The sequence below is a fragment of the Canis lupus genome, chromosome 5, assembly GCF_003254725.2.
Source record: "Canis lupus dingo isolate Sandy chromosome 5, ASM325472v2, whole genome shotgun sequence".
Lineage (NCBI taxonomy): Eukaryota > Metazoa > Chordata > Mammalia > Carnivora > Canidae > Canis > Canis lupus.
This window is the reverse complement of record NC_064247.1, coordinates 60506752-60530390: the sequence shown is the minus strand read 5'-3', so window position 1 is coordinate 60530390 and position 23639 is coordinate 60506752. Positions and strand designations below refer to the sequence as shown.

The window sequence follows — 23639 nt, the reverse complement described above, 5'->3', positions numbered from 1 at the left end:
CACTGTGGGTTTGTCTTGTTATCCAGGGTGGCTCCCTTCAACTCAAAGACAACTGCATGCAAACACAGTATGCAAATAGACCGGTTTTGCTTAAACTGCCAATCCTGGGTCTTTTTCTGCAAGAAAAAAAAAATTCCAAGTGGATTTCCGGAGAGGTGGCCCAGGACTCACGGTGGGGTATCTGGCCCGGGTGGGGTTTTTGCATAATGTAAATGGGGCCCTCGAAGGGCCGGCCGGCCGGGTGTGGCCAAGGCCGCTGCCTCTCAAGCCCCCGGGCCGGCGGGAGCCTCCGAGGGGCCGGCGGAGGCCAGGTGCGTTGCCGGGGCGGCCGGCAGAGGGCGCACACGGCTCCCAGGCCCCTTCTTGCAGCCGCCCGACCGCCGCGGAGCGGAGCGACTGGATCTCGCGAGATTCTCGTGCGGCAGGCGCCGGGGCCAGCATGGCGGACTCGCAGGTGCTGCCCAAGCGGGGTCCCTTCCGCTCCACGTGGCTGCGGGCCCGCAAGGCTCGGACGCCGCTCGTCCTCAGCCGCCGGCCCCGCCGCCGGCTCGGGACGCTGCGTTGGTGCGGCCGGAGGCGCCTGCGGCGGCGGCTGCTGCAGGCCGAGGCGGCCGGCGCGGACTGGCGGGAGAGCGGCTGCCCGGTGCCGCGCGCGGTGGCCCGAAGGCCCAAGCCCGAGGCCCCCCGCCCCGCCCCGGCCGCGCCCCCCGCCGCGAGCGGCCCCGCCACCCTCCCCATCCCCCCCGTGCGGCCGGCCGGCCCGGGCCGCGCGCTGCTGCTGCTGCCGCTGGAGCAGGTGGGTCGCGCCGGAGGAGCCGCAGCCCCTGAGAAGACCCGGCCGCCGGCGTGCGGAGCGGGGACGCCGGGACCTCCCGGGGGGCCCTGGGCTGCCGAGCGACGCGACCGCTGGGTGCTTAGACCTGCCAGCAGGGCCGCGGACCCTCTCGACGCGCTCAACTCTCTGGAGTCCTTGCCTTTAGTTCCGTGGATGTTTACGGGCGAGGACGCTGAGGTGTAGCGTAGGCACCTTGCCGAAGGTGTACGGCAACGGCAGAACTGGTGCTGAACCAGGCAGCCCGGCGGCGGGGCGTGCTCTCCTTCCTCCAGGGCGGGAGGAAAGTGAGAACCAGGAGTGCGAGAAACTTGGCTGGCCGTGGGCCTTGGTACAGGTGGGGGTCGTGAGGACAGCGGAGCCCAGTGCATGGGACCCCCTGTCCTTCCTGCGTCTGTACACCAGCCGTCTCTCTAGCTGCCCTGGCAGAGGAAATTGGGTTAAAGGTAGTAAGTACCTGATGGTCACCTAGTGCAATGTACTGTGACTTGGAAACTCCCCCCCCCCCCTTTGATATGTGAAAAGCAATTAAGAATTTAGAAAACCTAAAAAAGAAGAGGGGGGGTGGTGCCTGGCTGGCTCAGTGGGTGGAGCATGCTACTCTTGATCTCACGTTGTCACTTCCAGTCTGAAATTGGGCATAGAGTTTATCTTAAAAGAAGTAGAAGAAAGTTCAGAAAACTTGTAACAGAATTTGTAATGTTGTATCTTTTTTCTTTCTTTGCTAGGGTTTTACTTTTAGCGGGATCTGCCGTGTGACTTGCCTCTATGGCCAGGTGCAGGTGTTTGGTTTTACCATTAGCCAAGGCCAGCCAGCCCAAGAGGTCTTCTCTGCCTACACCCACTCTCGCTTGGCTATCAATGCAGTTCATTATTCCATGCCTGAGAAAAGCAAGAAGGAGATGAAAAGAGAAGCCCGAACTTTGCTCAGATCTCACCTTAGTCGGGGTAAGGAAAATAGCTGGATAATTTACTGAAGGTGTACTATAATAAGGCTGATGTTTTTAGATATTCCTACTGCCTAGACATTGCGGTTTTTTGTGTCTATTTAAACCCTCATGACGGTCCTGTGATTCAAATTTGTTTTCACCATTATACAAATGAGAAAAATTGCTCAGGGCCACATACCTAGTGTATAGCAAAAGCAAACCTGGATTGATATCTCCATCCAGGTGTGTTCCTAGTATGTGATACGGTTTCCTGAAGAAAGTTTTCAAACGTAAGTCCTGCTCTCAAAAAGTGGACCGTTCAGCTGAGAAGGTAGTCCTAAATAATGTAGAATTTCATGGAGTTACTTTTCTCTTTACAGATGACAGATGCTGGTTGATGAAGAACTTTTCTCCTCTGTGTTCCATTGTGATGCTAGAACAACTGAAAACCTCCACTGTGAACTTCTTAGTCAGCCATCCAGGTTTATCTTACGTTTTCGTACAAGAGGTAGAGCCAGTTTTCATTCAGAGTTTTGCTAATTACTTTCACCAGAACAGTCATGTCAGATGACTGTAGGAGCTCCCTTGGAAGATCAGTTTGTTGTGTTGTGGGTTGTGCACAGTGTCACATGTGTGCACTGCAAAATAGCATAGAAAATGCTATCTCCCTTTCCTCATTAGTTTTTTAATTTTTAAAAGATTTTATTTATTTATTCACGAAAGACATACAGAGAGAGGGAGAGAGGCAGAGACACAAGCAGAGGGAGAAGCAGGCTCCATGCAGGGAGCCCAATGTGGGCCTGGATCCCAGGACTCCAGGATCACGCCCTGGCCTGAAGGCAAGCACTAAACCGCTGAAGCACCGAGGGATCCCATCCTCGTTAGTTGTATTCCCCCCTTTCATCCTTTCATATTGTAGGTGGTTAAATGCCTTTTGGAATTTTTAATTTATGTTTTTTCCAGTTTTTTTTTTTTAAGATTTTATTTATTTGAGAGAGCAAGCATGCATGAGTGGGGAGGGAGGAAGGGGGAGAAGCAGGCTCCCTGCTGAGCAGGAAGCCCTATGTAGGGCAACTTGGGGCTCGATCTCAGGACCCTGGATCATGACCTGAGCTGAAGGCAGATACTTAAGCAGCTGAGACCACCAGGCGCTCCCCCCAAAAGATTTTTTTTTAACTCTAAGTACAATCTACCCCTCAACGTGGGGCTTGAACTCGACCCGAAGATCAAGAGTTGCGTGCACTACTGACTGAGCCAGCCAGGTGCTCTGCCTTTTGGAATTTTTTTAAAATGGTTACATTTTTATTCTGATTTATTAACTTGAGACGGTATAAATTTTCTCTATAAGCATACTTCAGTAAGCTTATACTTTCTCCCATTTCTTTCTCCAAATTTTTGCTGACCATGTTACTAATTTTTTTTTTTAAGATTTTATTTATTCATGAAAGATACACGGAGAGAGGCAGACATAGGCAGAGGGAGAAGTAGGCTCCCTGCAGGGAGCTCGATGTGGGACTCAATCCCAGGACCCTGGGATCATGCCCTGAGCCAAAGGCAGGCGCTCAACCACTGAGCCACCCAGGCGTCCGCATGTTATTAATTTCTTTAAGTCATGTTCTGTTGCTATAATTGTCTCCTGTGAGCCGGAAATTGAGCCTAATCTGTAGGATTATCAGGCTGACTGGATTCGAGGTATGAGGAAAAACCAAGGAATAACATGCTTTTGGATGCTTATAGTTATTGAGATGGGGATACTACAGGAGGAGCAGATTTAGTTGTTAACCTTGAGATGCCTGTTAGACATTCCATTGGAGATGTCAGGTGGACAGTTGAATATATGAGTCTGGAATTGGGAGCTTTCAGCAGAATGGCACACAAGCCATGAGATGGGATAATAACACCAAGGGAGTTGATACAGAGAAACAGGGGAGTTCAAAGTCTGAGGCTTTTGGCACTCCCAAGAAGAGGTCTGGATGAGGGAGCAGCAGAGACTGTCTCTGATGTCAGAGACATCAGAGGAGTCACTGATGTTAGAGAAAAACCAGGTGAGTGTGATCAGGAAGTCTTCAGAGGAGCTGGAAGTGAACAGTTGTGTCACTTGCTGCTGTTGGTAGGTTGGTCCCAAGAATGGAGCCTGGGAGGTAGGAGTCTGATCTGGACAGGCGCAGTTGCAGTAGACTGCTTGGGGATAGCCTGACCGGATTAGGGTCAAGAGCCTAGGGAGGAGGAATTCCAGGGTTTAAGGGAAGGAATTTTGCTTTTGTGATTGGAGAAGTGTGGTCAGAGTTTTGTTTTTTGTTAAGATGCAGGAAAAAAAAAAAAAAACCAGTGCATGTTTGAACACAGCAGGTAGGAATGATCCAGTGCAGGGAGGGAGGTAATGGTGGAAATGAGGCTGCAGAAGGGGAGCTTCTGGCTCTGGTGTCTGTAGGGAGGAGTCAGCCTTGAGAGCAGTGGCAGTTCACCTGGAGTAGCTGGCCCACGCAGAAGTTCTCTCTCTCTTTTTTTTTTTTACTTTAAAAAATATTTTTATTTATTTATTCATGAGAGATACACAGAGAGAAAGGCAGAGACATAGGCAGAGAGAGAGGCAGGCTGCATGCAGGGAGCCCAATATGGGACTCGATCCTGGGACCCCAGGATCATGCCCTGAGCCAAAGGCAGGTGCTTAACCACTGAGCCACCCAGGTGTCCCAGAAGTTCTCCTTTGATGGTCTCATCCCCTCCAGGAAATAGATCAGGGCCATAGCTCAGTGGGAGTAGCTAAGTGGCAGGTGTCAGAGGTTAGAAGTGAGAGGAGAGGCCATGCAATGAGCACAGGACAGTCAGTGGACTTTTGTGATGACCTCCGTTTAATCTAGTGCAGACTCAGTAGCTGGATGAGGGCCATGGAAAAGGAAATGGGAACCTTGTGTTATCAAGCCTTTGCCTCTTGCAAGGGAAAATTCTAAATACCTTGATTTTTTTTTTTTTTAAGATTTTATTTATTTATTCATGAGAGACACAGAGAGAGAGAGAGAGAGAGAGAGGCGCAGAGACACAGGCAGAGGGAGAAGCAGGTTCCATGCAAGGAGCCCGATGCGGGACTCGATTCTGGGTCTCCAGGATCACACCCCGGGCTGCAGGCGGCGCTAAACCACTGCGCCACCAGGGCTGCCCTCTAAATACCTTGATAATCTGTTTTCATTCATTTTTTTAAGATTTTATTTACTACTTTGAGAGAGCAAGCACAAGCCAGGGGAGAGGCAGAGGGAGAGAGAGAAGCAGACTGCCTGTAGAACAGGGAGCCTGATGCAGGGCTTGATCCCAGGATTCTGGGATCATGACTTGAGCCAAAGGCAGACGTTTAACTGACTGAGCTACCCAGGCTCCCTTGTTTTCATTCATTTTAACTCTATTTATTTGTTTTCTGGGATTTCATCACCACTGTTGTATTCCTTATGCTCCTCCTCTTCCTATGCTGTAATTTCCCTCCCCCACTGTGTGTCAGTACATCCTAGGGTTATTTTTTCATACAAGGCAGATAGTGAACTTTATATGATCTGATTTTAAGGTACATAAGATATTCTTATTTTGACATCCATGATTGATAGTTGAACACAGTATAGTTTTCCTTGGAGACCTTGTGCCACTGTATTCTAGAATCCAGTGTTGCTGTTAGGAAGTCACACACCACACTGATTCTTCTATGATGTCTTTATCCTGGGGTTGATGAATTGCATGAGTATATGATCATGGATGGGTCTCTGCCTTGATTGTCTTCACTACGGAGGCCTTGTTTCCTCTGAGGCTCCAGTGAGGGCCTGTTCCTCCATTCCTTGGGTTGTGTCGGTGGTTTCCTGGTACTTCTGCTGGAGCGCCAGTGGACTTAGTGGGCCTGTTTTCCACATTGTTTCAGCTCTGTTGGTTGTCTTTTTACTTTATGTCTAAGGATGCCGTCCTGATTTCGTTCTGTATCACCAACCTGTTCAACAGCAGTGGTCTTCTGTTGAATTGAATTTGCACACTTTCCTTTCCTGTGGGGTCTCCTACAGAGGTGATGGCAGCTTGAAAGGAAGTGTCAGCCAGGACAGGTACAGACTACTATAGAATAGCTGATGAGACTCTTTGAAGGGATGGCTGCTGGGGTAAGAGGGGGACTCAGATTTATCTTTCATAGCTCGCACAACTATTTGAAGTTTACTAATTTAGCACCAGAGGAAGACTGTGCACTTGTTTTCACGTTTTCTTAAAACATTTTTAAATTGTTAATTTCAGAGTCCAACATTCCAGATTAACTCTGAACATTTAGCCCTGAGATCTGTTGGCATTAAAAGGGAGAAGAAGAAAAATGGCCTTCGTTTGACTGAGAGTGTGTTGTCGGCCTTGGAGGAGTTGGTTACCGTGTCCTGTGGTGAGTGATATGTGGTGATAAAGGGAGTGTTAATCCCCCAGGGCCTTAAGATTACAATGTACATGTAGAGCCCTAAAGAAGGTTGCTAATTTGAGGCATCAATGTTTGTTTTGTTTCCAGAAGAAGTAGACGGCTGCCCTGTCATTCTGGTTTGTGGCTCTCAGGATGTTGGAAAGTCAACATTTAATAGATACCTGATTAACCAGTTATTAAATAGGTAAAAGTGTTTTTATTTTTGTTTAGATGTATTATTAGATTTGGGTAATGAGATAGGATTTTTGATTTAAGAAACTAGACGGGAAAAAAAAAAAGAAACTAGATGGGAATGCATTTGACTTCTAAATACAGATTATCTACAAGTCTGTGCAAAGCTGCACTCTCTGTTAGGCTGTGTTTCGTAGTGTGGCACAGCGGCCTCTCGGGGTGTCCTGATTGTGCTTATCAATTAATGTGCAGGAATCACCTGGTCTGTTTGTCCATACCCAGAGGTTCAGAGTAGGGAGCAATTCTATGGCATTTTAAAGATCAGGTATTAGGAAAGACGAAGTTGTATCCACACTGTGAATGGACACCATGACCACACCTGCATCATATTTTCTTTCAACATTTTTTTTATATTGATGGCTGTCTTTGGAGCATTCTACCTAAAAGACTACATAGGGTGGATTATGCCTATGTATTGCATGAAGTCTGTAATATCTGATTTATTTTTTGACAAAATTAAAGTTAGTTGAGATTTTCTTTATTTTTTTCAATATTTTAGTATTTCCTGCATTGACTACTTGGAATGTGATCTGGGACAGACAGAATTTACGCCTCCAGGATGCATTTCTTTACTTAATATTACAGAACCGATTTTAGGTATGTATTATACATTTCTTTCATGTCTTGGTTTCATAAAACTCAAATATAATGATACAAAAAATTCAGAAACTATAAGGAGCACCTGACTGGCTCAGTCAGTGGAGCACACAGCTTTTGGTCTCAGGGTCGTGAGTTCAAACCCCACATTGGGCATGGAGCCTTTGTAAAACAATTAAGGTAAAAATCAATAAAAATTAGAAAAAACAAAATGGGAGTGAACATCCCCAGACCAAGTTCCATTATGGTAAGCAGAACCGATAGCCATTTAGTTTTGTGTGAATTAGAAACACACCTTCATACGGTATTCCCTCTTCTATGAACCTGTATGATGATGAAGTGACGTTGACACAATACTGTTAGCTAATCTATGGATTTTACTCAAAATGCATTCAGTTATCTTACTTTTTTTTTTTTTCCATCAGTTATCTTACTGATGTACTTTTTCTGGTTCAGAATCCAAACCAAAGTCCCATGTTAACGTTTTTTTAATAGTAAGATATGTACAAGGTGATATTTACTGTTTTAACCATTGATACGTGTCCAATTCAGTGACATTACGTGCGTTCGAGGTGTTACATGCCCATCACCACTGTCCATATCCAAAGCTTTCTTCCTCCCCAACTGAACCGCTGTCCCCATTAAAGAACACTTGTTCCTCCTGCTCGCCTTCCAGCTCCTGGGAACCTCTGTTCCACTCTGCCTGTCAATTTGCCTGTTCCAGGTCCTTCATATAAGTGAAAACAATATTTGTCTTGTGTTTGTTTTTTCTCACTAAGCATAATTTTTTTCTTTTTATTTTTTAAGTGTTTTTATTTTAATCCAGTTGATTAACACAGTGTTTTATTAGTTTTAGGTGTACAATATGGTGATCCAACACTTCCTTGTATCACCTTGTACTCCTCACAAGTGTGCTCCTTCATCCCCATCACCTGTTTCACCCCTCCCCCAAGCATAATGGTTTAAGATAATGTCCATATTGTAGCAGATAATCAAGATTAATTTCCTTTTTGTGGGTATCAGTCCATTATATACATGTATCACATTTTGTTTATACATTCAGCTGCTGATGGACAGTTGGATTATTTCCACTTTCTGGATATTGGGAGTAATGCTGCTGTGAACATCAGCATACAGATATCTGGGCTGGTCCCTGCTTTTAATTCTTTGAGATATACACTAGAAGTGGAATTGCTGGGTCATATGGTAATGCCATGTTTAACTGTCAGCCTGTTTTTCACAGCGGATGCATTTTGCATCCCCATTGGCAATGCACAGGGCTCTTCTTTCTCCTCATCTTGTCATCTTGATTATAGCCATCCTGTTGGGTGTGCAGTGGTAACTCAGTGTGGTTTTGATTTGCATTTCCCTGATGAGCTTCTGTTCCTGTGCTTTTTGGCCTTTTTAGATCTTTGGAGAAATGTCTGTTCAAGTTCTTTGCCCATTTTTGAATTGTGCTATTACTGAGTTTTAAGAGTTCTTTCTATATGTTCTATAGATGTTAATCTCTTGTCAGATAAATGATTTGCAAACATTTTCTCCCATCCTCAACATTTTCTTTCTTTTTTTTTTTTTTTTATGATAGTTACAGAGAGAGAGAGAGGGAGGCAGAGACACAGGCAGAGGGAGAAGCAGGCTCCATGCACCGGGAGCCCGATGTGGGAATCGATCCCGGGTCTCCGGGATCACGCCCTGGGCCAAAGGCAGGCGCCAAACCGCTGCGCCACCCAGGGATCCCTCCTCAACATTTTCTTTCCATTTTCTTGACTGTGTCCTTCAATACAATAAAAGTTCTTTTTTTTTAATTATCTACTTTATTATTTTTTTAAGATTTTATTTATTTATTCATTAGAGAGAGACATACATACACAGGCAGAGACACAGACAGAGGGAGAAGCAGGCTCCATGCAGGGAGCCTGATGCGGGACTCAATCCCAGGACCCCAGGATCACACCCTGGGCTGAAGGCAGGCGTTAAACCGCTGAGCCACCCAGGGATTCCCACAATAAAAGTTCTTAATTTTTATGAAATCCACATTAATTTTTCTTTTGTTGATATTCTCTTGATGTCATGTCCACAATGTCGTTGCTAAGTCCAATGTCATAAAGATTTTCTCTAATGTTGTTGGAGTTTTTTTTTTTTTTTAAGATTTATTTATTTATTTATGATAGAGAGAGAGAGAGAGGCAGAGACACAGGAGGAGGGAGAAGCAGGCTCCGTGCCGGGACTCGATCCCGGGACTCCAGGATCGCGCCCTGGGCCAAAGGCAGGCGCCAAACCGCTGAGCCACCTGTTGTTTAGCTTTTATATTTGTCTTTGGTCCATTCTGAATTAATTTTTTTTAAAGATTTTATTTATATATTCATGAGAGACCGAGAGAGAGAGAGAGAGGCAGAGACATAGGCAGAGGGAGAAGCAAGCTCCACGCAGGGAACCCGATGTGGGACTCAGTCCTGGGACTGCGGGATCATGCCCTGAGCCCAAGGCAGACGCTCAACTGCTGAGCCACCCAGGCGTCCCTTGAATTAATTTTTGTATATGATATAAGGACAACATCCAGCATCACTCTTTTCATTGTGGGTGTCCAGTTTATTTGTTGAAGACTGTCCCTCCCCCATTGAATGGTCTTGGCACCCTTGTGGTAAAGTATTTGTTAATTTATCTTGTGGTGAAGTATTTGATCATACATATGAGGGCTTATTTCTGGGCTTCCTGTTTTATTCCATTGACCTATGTGTCTATCTATGCCAGTTCCATGGCAGTGGAGGAATAGGAGTCCTCCAACTTCATTCTTTTTCAAGATTGTTTTTGGCTGTTTGGTAGTACCCTTGCAATCCTGTATGAATTTGAGGATCGGCTTTTCCATTTCTGTGAAAAGGCTGTTGAATTTTGGTAGGGATTGCATTGATTGAATGTGTAGATCACCTTGGGTGACACATCTCAATAATGATAAATCTTCCTATATGTGAACACAGGATATCTTTCCAGTTTCTTTTTTTTTTTTTTTTTAAGTTTCTATTTGTTTATTTATGAGAGACGCAGAGACATAGACAGAGGGGGAGGCAGGCTCCCTGCAGGGGAGCTTCATGCGGGACCCAGTCCCAGGACTCCCAAGATCACGACCTGAGCCAAAGGCAGATGCTCAACCACTGAGTCACCCAGGTGCCCTCTTTCCAGTTTCTTAAGTCTTCATAAATTTCTTTCAGCAATGTTTTGTGGTTTTCGTATACAAGTCTTTTACTTGGTTGGATTCATTCCTGAAGATTGAATTCTTTGAGCTATTACCATGAATGCAATTGCTTTCCTAATTTCCTTTTCCAGTTCACTATTGGTGTATAGGAACATCTGATTTTTGTGCGTTGACCATGTACCCTGCAAATTTGCTGAATTCCTATATTAGTTCCAGTAGGTCTTTTGTGGATGTTTTAAGAATTTTTATATAAAAGATCATCATCTGTGAATAAAAGTAGTTTCACCTCGTCCTGTCCGGTCTGGATGCCTTTAATTACTTTTTCTTGTCTCCTAGCTCTCTCTGACTGGGACCTCCAGTGCAGTGCTGAATAGAGGGAAACATCCCTTTCTCCTTCCTCATCCTAGAGGGAATGCACTTCAGCAGAAGTGCACTGCCAGTGGTGGATTTTCTGTTGTTCGCCTTTGTCACGCTAAAGAAGTGGGCTTCTCTCCCTGGTGTGTGAAATGTTGTATCATGAAAGGCTTTTGGACCTTGTCAGGTGTTTTTTCTGTGTCGAGATACTTGTGTGATTTTTGTTTAGTTGACTTTTTTTTTTTTTTTTTTTTTTTAATTTTTATTTATTTATGATAGTCACACAGAGAGAGAGAGAGAGAGAGAGAGAGAGGCAGAGACATAGGCAGAAGGAGAAGCAGGCTCCATGCACCGGGAGCCCGACGTGGGATTCGATCCCGGGTCTCCAGGATCGCGCCCTGGGCCAAAGGCAGGCGCCAAACCGCTGCGCCACCCAGGGATCCCTGTTTAGTTGACTTTTAAAGATTTTATTCATTTATGTGAGAGAGAGAGAGAGAGAGAGCACAAGTAGTTGGGGCACCAGGCAGAAGGAGAGGGAGAAGCAGTCTTCCTGCTGAGCAGGAAGCCTGCTGTGGGGCTCAATCCCAGGACCCTGAAATCAGGATCTGAGCCGAAGGCAGAAGCTTAACCAACTGAGCCACCCACGCACCCCTGTTTAGTTGACTTTTAAAAGATACATGATAGATTAGGTTGCTGGATGTATTGTGGATTTAACAGACTTTTTGACAATAAGTAGGGCATTCATATTGTTTTTAGTTTTATCAAAACTAATTGTTTATACTTTGCTCTCCAGGTGGTTTCATTGTTTTCTTTTACATTTTCTATAGTCCATTTATTTTTCTTTTCCTCTTTCACCCCTTAATATTTCAGCGGGTGTTTCCCCAAACAAGGACACTCTATTACGTAATCATCATGCTGCCACTGAGTCAAGGTAGTGATATGGTTATGCTGCTGTTCCTTTGTTCATCCAGCCACCTGCCTGAGTCCCGTGTGTATTTGCAAATCTTTAGTCTTCAGTCTGGAGCAGTCCCTTCAGCTTTTCTTTTACGACCTTGGCAGTTTGGAAGAATACGTTTGTCGAATGTCCCTGTGGTTTGGCTGAGATGTGATGCTGTATTCTCTGTGCATCCCATCAACAAGCTATTGGTTTGCCCTATTACCAGAGAGGTTAACTCTGCTCATTTGGTTAAGATAAGTGTTTTCCACTCTGACTGTAACTAGGTGTGTTATTTCTTCAAGGTGTCACTGTAGATCCCCTCAGTGGAAGAGCTAGGAAACATATGCTTGTTTAAACCCACACATGCATATACGTGTGTATGTATGTACACACACACATATGTGTATATACACTACCTCTTTTTCTCTTTGTATGTACGTTCCGTATTTATTAAGAGCCATGAGTTTACTGCCATCATTCCAATTCCAGTCTTTCACCCCAGGTTTATTCTAGTTAGCTTTCCCCCTTCCACATTCCCCCTTCCATATTTATAAGTTTCCTCTCTGATGATGAGAACCCTGGCTATGATTATTCTCCATGTATTTATGTATTTACTCAGTTCCTTTGTATTTGTTCAGTCTGTCTGCTGTGCAGGCCATTCCTCAGTTGTGGGCTGCCCCAATCCCCATATTCACCTTTGGCGGGCGCCTCGCTAGCCTTGGCTCCGGTGGCCTTGCCTCAACCACAGAAACCGGGCTCTCACCCTGCTGTGTTGCCATGTGGTTCTGGTCACCAGCCTGCTGAGTGGTTCTGGATCCCAACCAGAGAGGGGTGTTGTCTCAGGCTTGATGGATCCATGCTGCGATTAGGAGTGTCTACTCTGGATCTGGGCTACCTGAGGTTCAAGCCTGGCTGGTATCTACTCACTGTGAGACCTTGGTCAAATTAATCTACGTCCTCTGTACAAATGGGGATAGTAATACTACCTACTTTGTAGGGTTCTTATGAACATTAGAGACTCCATGTGAAATACATGGGATGTAGTAAGTGCTATGTTCCAGCACATCATTGCTGCTGTTCTTATTTGTCCTTTCATTAAAACATCATGCCTGCAAGGATGGGGAGGTTTGTTTTGTTCACAGATGTATCCTAAGTACCTACAACAATGCTCAGTGTTGTAGGTGCTCAGTAAATGTCTGTTGAGTGAATGGCCATATAAGGACATAATTGAGATTAACTTTATTAAAATAGAGTAAAAATAACATGTCTTTGTATTAAGCTGAAAGCTCAGATTTTTATTTTTATTTTACTTATTTATTTATTGATGATAGAGGGAGAGGCAGAGACACAGGCAGAGGGAGAAGCTGGCTCCATGCCAGGAGCCTGATGCAGGACTCGATCCCGGGACTCCAGGATCGTGCCCTGGGCCAAAGGCAGGCACCAAACCGCTGAGCCATCCAGGGATCCCAAAGCTCAGATATTTTTTTTTTTTAATTTTTATTTATTTATGATAGGCACACAGTGAGAGAGAGAGAGAGAGGCAGAGACACAGGCAGAGGGAGAAGCAGGCTCCATGCACCGGGAGCCTGACGTGGGATTTGATCCTGGGTCTCCAGGATCGCGCCCTGGGCCAAAGGCAGGCGCTAAACCGCTGCGCCACCCAGGGATCCCCAAAGCTCAGATTTTTAAATTTAATTTTATTTATTTGAGAGAGGAGAGAGAGCGCACACACACAAGTGGGGAGAGGGTCAGAGGTAGATGGAGAAGCAGGCTCCCCCCTGAACAGGGAGCCCAACGCAGGGCTAGATCCCAGGACCCTGAGATCATGACCTGAGCCTAAGCCAGATAGACACTCAACCAACTGAGCCACCCAGGCGCCGGGAAAGCTTAGATTTCTGAAAATGGGATGCAGCTGTTCCCAGTGGTGAGATGGTCTGGTAGGATGGTCTTTGATTTCCTTAAGGATCTTTGTCGCTGAAAATGGCTGAAGCAAAACCCTCACCTCCTTTTAAATAGTCACAGATTCAGACTCTTACCTTTATCTTCCTAGGACCACCTTTCACCCACCAGAGGACACCCCAGAAAATGGTATATTACGGGAAACCTTCTTGTAAAAACAACTATGAAAATTATATTGAGATAATAAAGTATGTATTCAGCTCCTACAAGAGAGAGTCCCCTCTTATCGTCAACACGATGGGCTGGGTGTCAGGTAAGCCTGTGGAGGCACATCTGGCAGAAAGGAGGGGCAGCATGAGTAAACTTTTCGCTTCAGGCAGTAATGCTGAGCCATTTTTAGGAGACTCTTTGATTCTTTGTCTCCGAGTAGCCGTGCTATTTTCTCATAGGCATGTGTCACTGCATTTTAGCGCCACAACTGCTGTGTCCTCTTCTTCACAGACAAAGGACTTTTGCTTCTCATTGATCTCATCCGGTTGCTGTCTCCCAGCCATGTTGTTCAGTTCAGTTCTGGCCGGAGCAAATACATGCCAAACCTCACCCCTGACTATGTGGATGACATGGACGGCCTGTACACAAAGAGCAAGTCCAGAGTCAGAAACAGAGGTTTCCAACTGGCAGAGTTTACGGAGAATTTGGAATTTGCTGACGAAGAAAAGGAGAGTCCAGTTGTGTTCACTGGACATAAACTGATATGCGTCCAGTCAGACTTTACATTTAGAAAAACTCCAAGAAATAGGTAATGAAACCATCATGGCTGGAGAATGAGGTTCTCTGCAGTTTAACAAGGCCTTCTGCCCTCAATTCCTTAAAAGGAATAAGTCTTCCACAACTTTTCAAATTTTCCTCACAGCCCTGTGTTCGTGAAGGAGAATCTGTTATTTTCTGAGCTGTTACTGTCCCAATGGAAACAGAGACAGCCCCGTCCTAAGATGGAATGATTTTGAATTTTTCAACTTTATGATGGTATTAAAGCAATATATATGCAGTAGACACTGTACTTTGGATTTTGTTCTTTTCCTGGGAAATCGGAATGCTATACAACACTCTGTCCTGATGCTGGGCGGTGACAGTGACCCTCAGCTCCCAGTCAGCCATTTGGGTGAGCAATAGACACAGCAACCATTCTGCACCCATCCAACATGGGCTCTGTGTTAGGTGATTCTGCCCAGCTTGAGGCTAATGTGAGCATCCTAAGCACAATTCAAGTGGGCAAGGTGTCTTAAAGGCATTTCCAGCTTCAGATATTTTCACTTTTTTGTGGGTGTGTGAGGACGGAACCCCATCATAAATTAAGGAAGACCCATATCCAGAGGTGGCCTTCAGCTCTGGTTGCCAAGAGCTTTTACTGAAGGGGAGTCTTTACGTATCATGTTTTTCCAGTGGGTTTATAGAAAGGCAGGGTCTACAGATGTTGAAGTAGGGATGTGTGTTCTTACTACATATAACCTTTGTAATGACTAACGGACTCTGTTTCCGAGCGGGAATTGGGCTCCTAATGTTAAATCTCTACTTACTTCATTCTAATTTACTTTTCAGAGAGTCACATAACAAAGTTCTCCGTGATTTGGCGGTACTAGGTTACCTTGGCCAGCTGCAGCCCCCAGTGCCACGACCACTTTGTCCTTTACATGGTCTGACACCCTATCAGGTAACCTGAACTCGTATGAGGAATTGTCTCTGTTGACTTAACGAGCACTCGAGCAGCTTCCTGGGCTCTTCTGGCCACCTTACAGCGCTTCACTCCTCTTTCCTCAGAATCACCCTGTGGTTTAGGGCCCGTAACTGCCTCAGCTCATAGACAGGAGAGCTTGTGCCCATAGCTAGCTGCTATCCTGTGTTGGCCACGACTACTTCTGTGCTGGTTAGGAATGTTCTGTCTGATTCTAGAGGTGGCCCTGGGCAGTCCGGCTCTAGTGCTTCCACTTTGTAGCAGCGTGTAAGACCGTGTCTTACTTGGAGAACAGAGGCTGTGCCCGACCTCACAGGATGGTTCTGTGGGTTCACTGAGTGTTCATAGTGGCTCCTGGCATCTGGAGACTACTCTTTTTTTTTTTTTTTTTTCTTTATTTTATTATTATTTTTTTACATGTAGGCTCCATGCCCATTGTGGAGCCCAGTGCGGAGCCTAGTGCCAGCCTTGAACTCACCACTCTGAGATCATGACCTGAGCTGAGATCAAGAATCAGACACTTAACCAACTGAGCCACTCAGGCACCTCCCAGAGACTGTTCTTGAAAGCATTTCATATTGTCAAAAGTGGATTCTAGGGTCTCTTGGGTGGCTCAGTCAGTTAAGTGTCTGCCTTTGGCTCAGGTCATGACCTCAGGGTCTTGTGTCAGGCTCCCTGCTGAGCAGGGAGCCTGCTTCTCCCTATCCCTCTGCCTGCCGCTCCCTCTGCTTGTGGTCTCTCGCTCTGTCAAATAAAATCTTTAAAAAGAGCATGCATGTGTGTACTTGTGCATGAGCAGGGGAGGGGCAGAGAGGGAGAGGGAGAAGCAGATTCCCTGCTGAGCAGGGAGTCCGATGCAGGGCTCGATTCCAGGACCCTGAGATCATGACCTGGAGCAAAAGGTAGATGCTTCACCGATTGAGCCACCCAGGAACCCCAGATAAATAAAATCTTAAAAAAATAATAAAATCTTTAAAAAAAAAAAAGGTGGATTCTAGCACTGGAATATTTGCATCTTGGAATCCAAGCTCCTTAGAATTATTTTGGAAAGAAACTACCATGATATTAGAATGCCAGATGATGAAAGATTAAAATAGCAATAGATGGCATTTCCTAAATCCTTACCCTCTGTTCTGTCTTAAACCTGTGTTAACTTCTTTGCTCAGAATGTCTTTGTTATTACCCCATTCTACAGATGCTAGAACTGAGGTCAGGGATGCTAAGTCAGCCTGCCCAAGGTGCCTAGTAAAAGTTTGACCTGGGACCAGAGCCCAGAGTGTTTACCATCTGCTGTCCATACTAAGCACTCAGTGTGTGCTGTGCACTTGACCTGGAACAGCTCCTTGCTCAGCAGGGAGCCTTCACAGCAGCCCAGTGAGGGAGAGGCTCTTTCATTCCCTTTTTACAGCTTAGGAGCTGGGCACTGTAGGCAGGTCGAGGCACTGGACTCAGGTCACACCTCAGCGGGGCACTCCTCAGGCAGGAGCTCTAGGCCTGGCCGACAAGGACATGTCTCCCAGGTCTGATGGTGAGCTCATCTCCCCTGGAGAATCTCCAGCAGTTAATTGAAGTTTTGGTCAGTGGGGTCTTTTACTCACTTAGAGATGCTCTATAATGGAACTTGAAGCTTATCTACTGTAATTGTATCTGTCTTTTGCTATTTCAAGTTTGTTTTTGGAATCTAAGCAATATAACAAAATACTTTTCTACTTTATAAATCGGAAATTACATGAAGAGTTACATGTTAAAGGCAGAGTTGACCTTTAAGCAACACTGGATTGAACTGTGTGGGTCCACTTATATGCGGAGGCTTTTTATTTTATTTTATTTTTATTTATTTATGATAGTCACACAGAGAGAGAGAGAGAGGCAGAGACACAGGCAGAGGAAGAAGCAGGCTCCATGCACTGGGAGCCCGATGTGGGATTCGATCCCGGGTCTCCAGGATCGCGCCCTGGGCCAAAGGCAGGCGCCAAACCGCTGTGCCACCCAGGGATCCCGCGGAGGCTTTTTTTGATAAATAGAGTCATTCCTGTGTTGTAAAATGTACTCTTCCTTGTGATTTTCTTAGTATATGTGCTGCTGAAGTGAGCACTCCTTGTGATTTTCTTAATAACGTTTTCTTTCCTCCAGCATCCTGTGAGAATACAGTGTGTAATACGTCCAATATACAGAGTGTGTGTTAGTCGTCTGTTTGTTATCTGGAGGGTTTCTAATCAACTGGAGGCTCTTAGTAGTTAAGTTTAGGATGGGGGTCAGAAGTTATTTGTCGATTTTCAACTGCGTTGGATGGGGATCAGTGCCTCTAACTCCCGTGTTGTTCAGGGCTCCACAGTATTTATCTTGTGCTCCTGGAGTTTGGTCCATTTTTCTTAACTCAGTATGTTGTATAGAGAATAGATGGAGGCTCTTTCTCACTGAACGGAGGTTTGCTTTCTGACATTAGAAGACCTCTCAGCAACTGGGGTTTTCACAGTCCCCCTCGACTTTAATGCATTTAGGGTGTCTTCAGACGTGTGTCTTTAGAAAATTCCAGGCGTCGGGATGCCTGGGTAGCTCAGTGGTTAAGTGTCTGCCTTTTGCTTAGGTAGTGATCCTGGAGTCTCAGGATTGAGTCCCACTTCAGGTTCCCTGTGTGGAGCCTGCTTCTCCCTCTGCCTGTGTCTCTGCCTCTCTCTTTGTGTGTCTCTAATGAATAAATAAGTAAAATATTTTTAAAAAAAGAAGGAAAGAAGGGAGGGAGGAAGGAAGGGAAAAAAAGAAAAAGGAAAGGAAGGAAAGGAAGAAAGAAGAAAAGAAAAAAGAAAATTCCAAGTATTAGTTTGGATTTTTAGCAATTGTTGGCCGGCAAAGAACTTAGTATGAATTTCTTAGGTTCTCTCTATTAAAATAGTGAAACACTGACCAGTATTTATTAGCATTTCTGTTCTGTTTAGGTACTTTTTGGTGGACAGTTTGGCCAAAATTGCTTTAGATGGCTGCCTAGTCAACTTTTAAACATTAAAGGTAGCCTTTCAGGGACGCCTGGGGAGTCTCAGTGGTTGAGCGTCTGCCTTTGGCTCAGGGCATGATCCCAGAGTCCCAGGATCGAGTCCTGCACCGGGCTCCTTGCATGGAGCCTGCTTCTCTTCCCTCTGCCTATGTCTCTGTCTCTCTCTCTCATGAATAAAAAATACAATCTTTAAAAAAAAAAAAAAAAAAAAAAAAAAGGCGTCTCAAATAGAATTACTAGAGGGAGATGCAAATTTATTTTCCAGGTCCCTTTCAATGCGGTTGCACTCCGGATTATTCATGCTGATGTCGCTCCTACTCATATATTATATGCTGTGAATGCCAGCTGGGTTGGTCTTTGCAAGATCCTGGATGATGTCAGAGGATACGCAAATGGGCCCATCCTACTTGCCCAGACTCCAATCTGTGATTGTTTGGGGTTTGGTGAGTGAGAGTAAAACATGTCTATATACCTACTGAAATTGATCTCCAACCATATATGGTTGGTCTTGTTGACCTTGTAGCTATCTCTTGGCTGGAGTGGTCGGAGTGTCTCTGGCTTCTAGACAGTGGGCCTGGGGGCTGGTGGGCAGGAAGAAAGTAGCATTTTCTCTGCTTCTCCTGCCAACTAAATCTAGGATTCCTAAGGGCCTAGTCATGGCCTTCCTGTCACTTGACATGTTTTCCCTAGGCCATCTGTCCACCTGCTGGCCCCTAGATCCATCTTTAGGCTGACTTCCCACAGGATCTCGGTAGCACAACTGTGTCTGAGCTCTAAGCCCGTGTTACCAGCACACTTCTCCACTTGGATATCTCACTGGCATCTGAGACTTAGGTCCATGACTGAGGTCCTGATTTTTCTCCCCAAATCTGCTCCCACCCTCACCATCTCCTGTTCCAGGCCTGAAGAGTCCTTGGAAGATTCACTCTGGTGTTTGCACCAGACCCCTGGGTCCACCTTGGTATCCCCTTCCCTTTATTTGACATATCTAACCCATTAGCAGGTTTGCTAGCTCGTTTCTAAAATATGTCTGATTCCTCCAATCTCATCTTGTCTTACTCTGCCAGTCTGAGCCACTGCTTCTCTGCTGGAATTTGCATAGTCGGGTGATCTGAGGACATTGTGACTATGTCACGTCCTGGTACTTCCCATCACTCAGGCCCAGCACCATTGGCCTGGCAGTGCTTCAGGCCCTTCCTCCTTTGCCTGTCCCCCTGGCTCATGGAAGCCAATAAATGTTGGTATGATTCTGGAAAAGTGCTGGACCTATGTAACCCAAAATTAGCAAAACCTTTACATAATTAAATACGTGTTTCTGAGTTACATGAGACTACTTCTAAAAAGTGTTTCCATAGAAATTGTAACCTGGTACAGACATGAAGAAGGAATTGATAATGGAAAGATTGAGTTGTCTCTGTGTTCTGCACAGTGGCTTTTCTTCCTGGCCTGAGTGTGCCTTACCTAAGACAGTCTAGGACTTTTGCATGTAGATCACTTTGGTTGTTCATGGCTGAAAATGGGAAGGGTTCTAAGAGATGGAGGTATTTGATGACTCTTGACCAAGGACTTCATATTTTCAGAGCAAAACACAGTTGAAACTCTTATTTTAAAAGCTGTTCTATAATTCTTAGTGTTAGGGGGGTATAACATCTTCCAGAAGGGATTATTTGTGTGTGTTTTATGTGTCTTCAAGGAATTTGTAGAGGGATCGACATGGAGAAGAGGCTTTACCATATCCTTACTCCTGTGCCCCCGGAAGAGCTAAGAAATGTGAATTGTCTGCTGGTTGGAGCCATTTCCATTCCACATTGTGTTTTCAAGAGCCAGGTGAGTGCCGCTCTTCAGGAAAGCCAGAGAGAGTCACAGGGACACGTTATTGTGGAGAGGCCCAACAAGGCAAATGGAGTATCAGAGTGGCCTGAGAGGCCCAAGGCCATGAATTCCCATCATTGGTAGTCAGGAGCCCCATGGTAGAGCCCTTATCCCAGAAGTAGGTTATGGGAGGAGAGAACAGAGGTGGTCTTCCCCAGGATTACTCCTTCCTGGGGATACCCATGACAAAGTCATGGGGAGTCCTTGGCTGAGGGCGTCCATGTGGTAGACTGCGGAGATGCTGGATGATCCTCACATCTCAGTTGCTAGCCTTGTTTGAGGGAGAAACGCACCTACTCCCTCTTACTCTTGTGCTGGTTGATGTGTTTGTGGACTTGAATTATTCAGAAAGGTGGCAGTCACCTTTGTTACGGGCTAGTTGTAGGAAGTGGACCCTCTGTGGGAAGGGAGACCAGAGGTCTTAGGAGTGTGGGGACCTTACTCAGACTCTCACTTTTCACAATATTTTCTGGGGAAGAAAGGAAATGCCACCAAGTCCAATTGGCAGAATTTGGGGTATTTCCATTCATTCTCTTCATGTTTCTGTTTCAGCGTGGGCTCGAAGGAACAATACCTTACATCACCACAGATTACAATTTTAAACTTCCGGGAGCATCAGAGAAAATTGGAGCAAGAGAAACTGAGGAGACATGTGAAGAGAAAGTACACCCCAAACCTAAACTCTATCGAAGAATAAACTGACACTGACGTTATTAGTAAGGGAAGGAGCTTTTACCTGAAAACTGGACTTCGTCTGCAGCCTGCCATCAGACTGATGGCGAGGATGGGGAACGGTGCCCTAAAGTAGCCAACAGCGTTTCCCATGTACCTCGTGGATCTAGAGTAAATTTAACTCTTAAAAGCTACGTGACCTAGAGTTTTGCCCTGGTGTTCTGTATGGTTCTTCATACTGACTGTTTTCTTTTCCAAAGGGTTAAAGCAGCAGGGGGACGTTTGTACACCATTAAAGCAGAGAACACAGTTGATTCCTCACAAAGCTCTTCAAGCACCTGGTGGTTGGAATCTGGATAAAAATAGGGAAACTGGGTCCTTAAGAATCTACCAAAGAGGAAGGGAGGCTTGGCCAGCGGGGTCACAAGCAGACTGGTGCGGGGGCTCCCCGGTCCTTGCCCAGCGATGGCAAATGGGAAGGAGGTCCCAGCAGCAGGGTCCGCCCGTGGTTGTGCTCATCTCCGGTCCACACTCTCTTTCATTCACTCGGTCTGGTGTGAAAGGATCACATTTGGTTTGTTTGGTGTAATTAATCAAGGTTTAATTAGATAAAAACTTTGGACTCAAGAGCCCTTCGTGTTTTGGGTTTTTTCATCTATGACTTTATGCTGGAAAATATTGCTCTCAAATTTAGGAAACCTTTGCCGTGGTCTCTGTAAAACTAGCTGTGTCCTAATTGACTTCTCATTGGGGATTGAAGACATAGCGTGGCAGAGCTGGACACCAGGCTGTTTGGAAAAAGGACTGGCCGAGCAGCTCGTGGAGAGCTACATCTCGTCTTTGGTGGCTGGACCGGATCTTGCACATAAGGACAACTCTGCGCCATCCAGTGCCTCCTCCAGGGGAGACGGGATGATGAAGCCATTCTCCCGATGGCTTCTGGGAAGGTGGTGGAAATCCATTCTTCGTCTTCTCCCTGATTGTCGCAATTCTTGATCCTCTAGGTTGGAAGTGGTTTTGGTAAACAAGGGTATCTGATTAGATCACATCATTTGTGCATTTCAGTCTGTGAAAGTCTTACTGAGGTAGCTTTTCAAACTGGTCTTGTGGGTTCAGCTTTCTACAGATGATGTGGAAGGCCGGTTATTTGGATGTGGGTTTTAACATCTATGTTCATTTAAACCGTTGGTTGTTGTCCTGATTCTTACAGTGGCCCCTCCACCCTTACATGCTCTCCCTGGAACTGTGCCACCCTCCAGGGGTGGTTTTGATTCTCTGGAGACAGTTTAGGGCCTGACTTCATTGGGTCTTAGTTATATCTAAGTTTACCTTGTGCGTGCTTTCTGTCTTGGTCTTGCCAAGAACTTTGACAGACAATCTGCCATTACCAGCATTTTGCCTTCTTCCCTAGTTCCTTGTGTCTTCACAGTGATGCTCACTATGGGTCCTGGGCAGCAGGTCTCAGGAGGAATGACAGTTGATGCCCTGGCACCTGCACTCCAGGAAACAAAGGCTTGGCTTTTCCCTTACCGCCTGCTGCTCTTCAGGAGAAAGTAGGCATTGCCACTAGAGGGAGCTGCCGGCCCTCGGTCCCGTGGCCCCAGAGCCTGCCGGGGAGCCTGCCTGAGACTCCTTGGAGGGCTCAGACATCCTGGAGACTCAGCTGTGTAGCCAGCTCCGTGGGCCTGCTCACACCCACAGTGATGCCATCCACCCTAGATGTCTGTCCCTGTGATTGTCAATGTCAGCAGTTTGGGCTTTTTGTCATTTCTACAGTCCTTTGGTTCAGAATATGGTGGTAAGTTCTACACTTGAGGTATTCTTAACAAAAACTCAGACATTTGTGTGTGTGTGATTTCCAAAGCAGTATGTGCATATTTTAAGAAAAAGAAATAACATGACTTAGAACTTGAAACCCCCAGTTGCTGATTTTGTGGTTCTTTAAAGCCAGTTCTTTAGAAGAGATTCCTTTATAGGAAAGACAGATGTGAAGATAAATAGCAAGATTCTTGGATGGTGGTCATTTGTAAACAAGGGCCAGTTGGGCCTGGGGACAGGAAGTGGTGGCCCCTCAGCATGGCCTGGAACAAGAGAAAGGGGAGAAGGATCGTTGAGCTGGTCCTTCAGGTGCCATGAATGTTTGAGATTATCACTCTGGAAGAGGCCCGGGGTGGGGATAGGGGGCCTGGGCCGGGACCCTGGGGCAGGGGGCTGCTTCCCTGCCAGACCTGGGATCTGGGTCCCGTGTCTACTTGGTAGTTTTATCCTTCAGGTTTGGATGTGGCAGTTGAGTGGCGGAGGCAGCAGGCTTTGCTCTGTGAGCTGGGAGTTGGCCAGCCGTGTATCTTTGCGGGAGATATTCAGCCTGTTGTCATCTGTAAGGCAGGATGGTGGCCATTCGTCAGTGCCTGTGGGGAGGAAGTGAGGCTCGTCTGTATGTGGTGGAGCAGTACCCTGTCTCTTGTTGAATTGTAAGCTGTGAGAAAGCAGGGACCAAGACTATTCCTCACAGTTACACTGGGTCGAAGAAGAAGCTAAATGTTTAAACCTACATCCCTCTCCCTTGTCTGGCCTCTGGGCAGGGTTACCCTCAAAGCATTTTTCCAGCCAAGTGTGCTGTTGTCTCTCCAGCCAACCTGGGGAGTAGGTTCTGGGTCTCCCATTAGTACCCGATCCTGGCAGTTCCATAAACCCTCACTTACTGCTTTTAAAATTGTATGAACGGTTCACTCGGGTAAAAAACAACTTTAAGACCCACCACCACATGGGCATTCACTCAGTGTCATGATGCAGTCTTGTCTGGTGTTTTTCTAAGTTGTATGTGTGTGTCTTATAAAATTGATGTCCCGCCTTATGTGTAGTTTTTTAATCCAGCTCTTTTCATTTAACAAGGGAACTTCTGTGTCATTAAATATTTTTTGAGAACATGAAGTTAATTGTGTGATTTATGTTACATGTGTAGATATATCATCTTTT

General features: G+C 45.8%; 1 protein-coding gene across 2 annotated transcripts; it reads left to right on the top strand.

Annotated features, from left to right (window-relative positions):
- The first annotated feature begins 424 nt into the window (after window positions 1–424).
- Window positions 425–23594, top strand: NOL9 (nucleolar protein 9). 2 transcript variants are annotated; one of them, XM_049110553.1, is made up of 12 exons: window positions 425–796; window positions 1561–1780; window positions 2142–2269; window positions 6019–6154; window positions 6278–6371; window positions 6918–7015; window positions 13547–13708; window positions 13897–14194; window positions 14995–15106; window positions 18385–18562; window positions 19813–19946; window positions 20544–23594. In XM_049110553.1, the coding sequence occupies exons 1-12, from the start codon at window positions 440–442 to the stop codon at window positions 20691–20693; spliced, it is 2067 nt and encodes a 688-aa protein (XP_048966510.1). In that variant the 5' UTR covers window positions 425–439; the 3' UTR covers window positions 20694–23594. The 2 variants fall into 2 exon arrangements, with proteins under 2 accessions (XP_048966510.1, XP_025283083.1); XM_025427298.3 differs by having other exon boundaries at window positions 6275–6371.
- The last annotated feature ends 45 nt before the right edge of the window (window positions 23595–23639 follow it).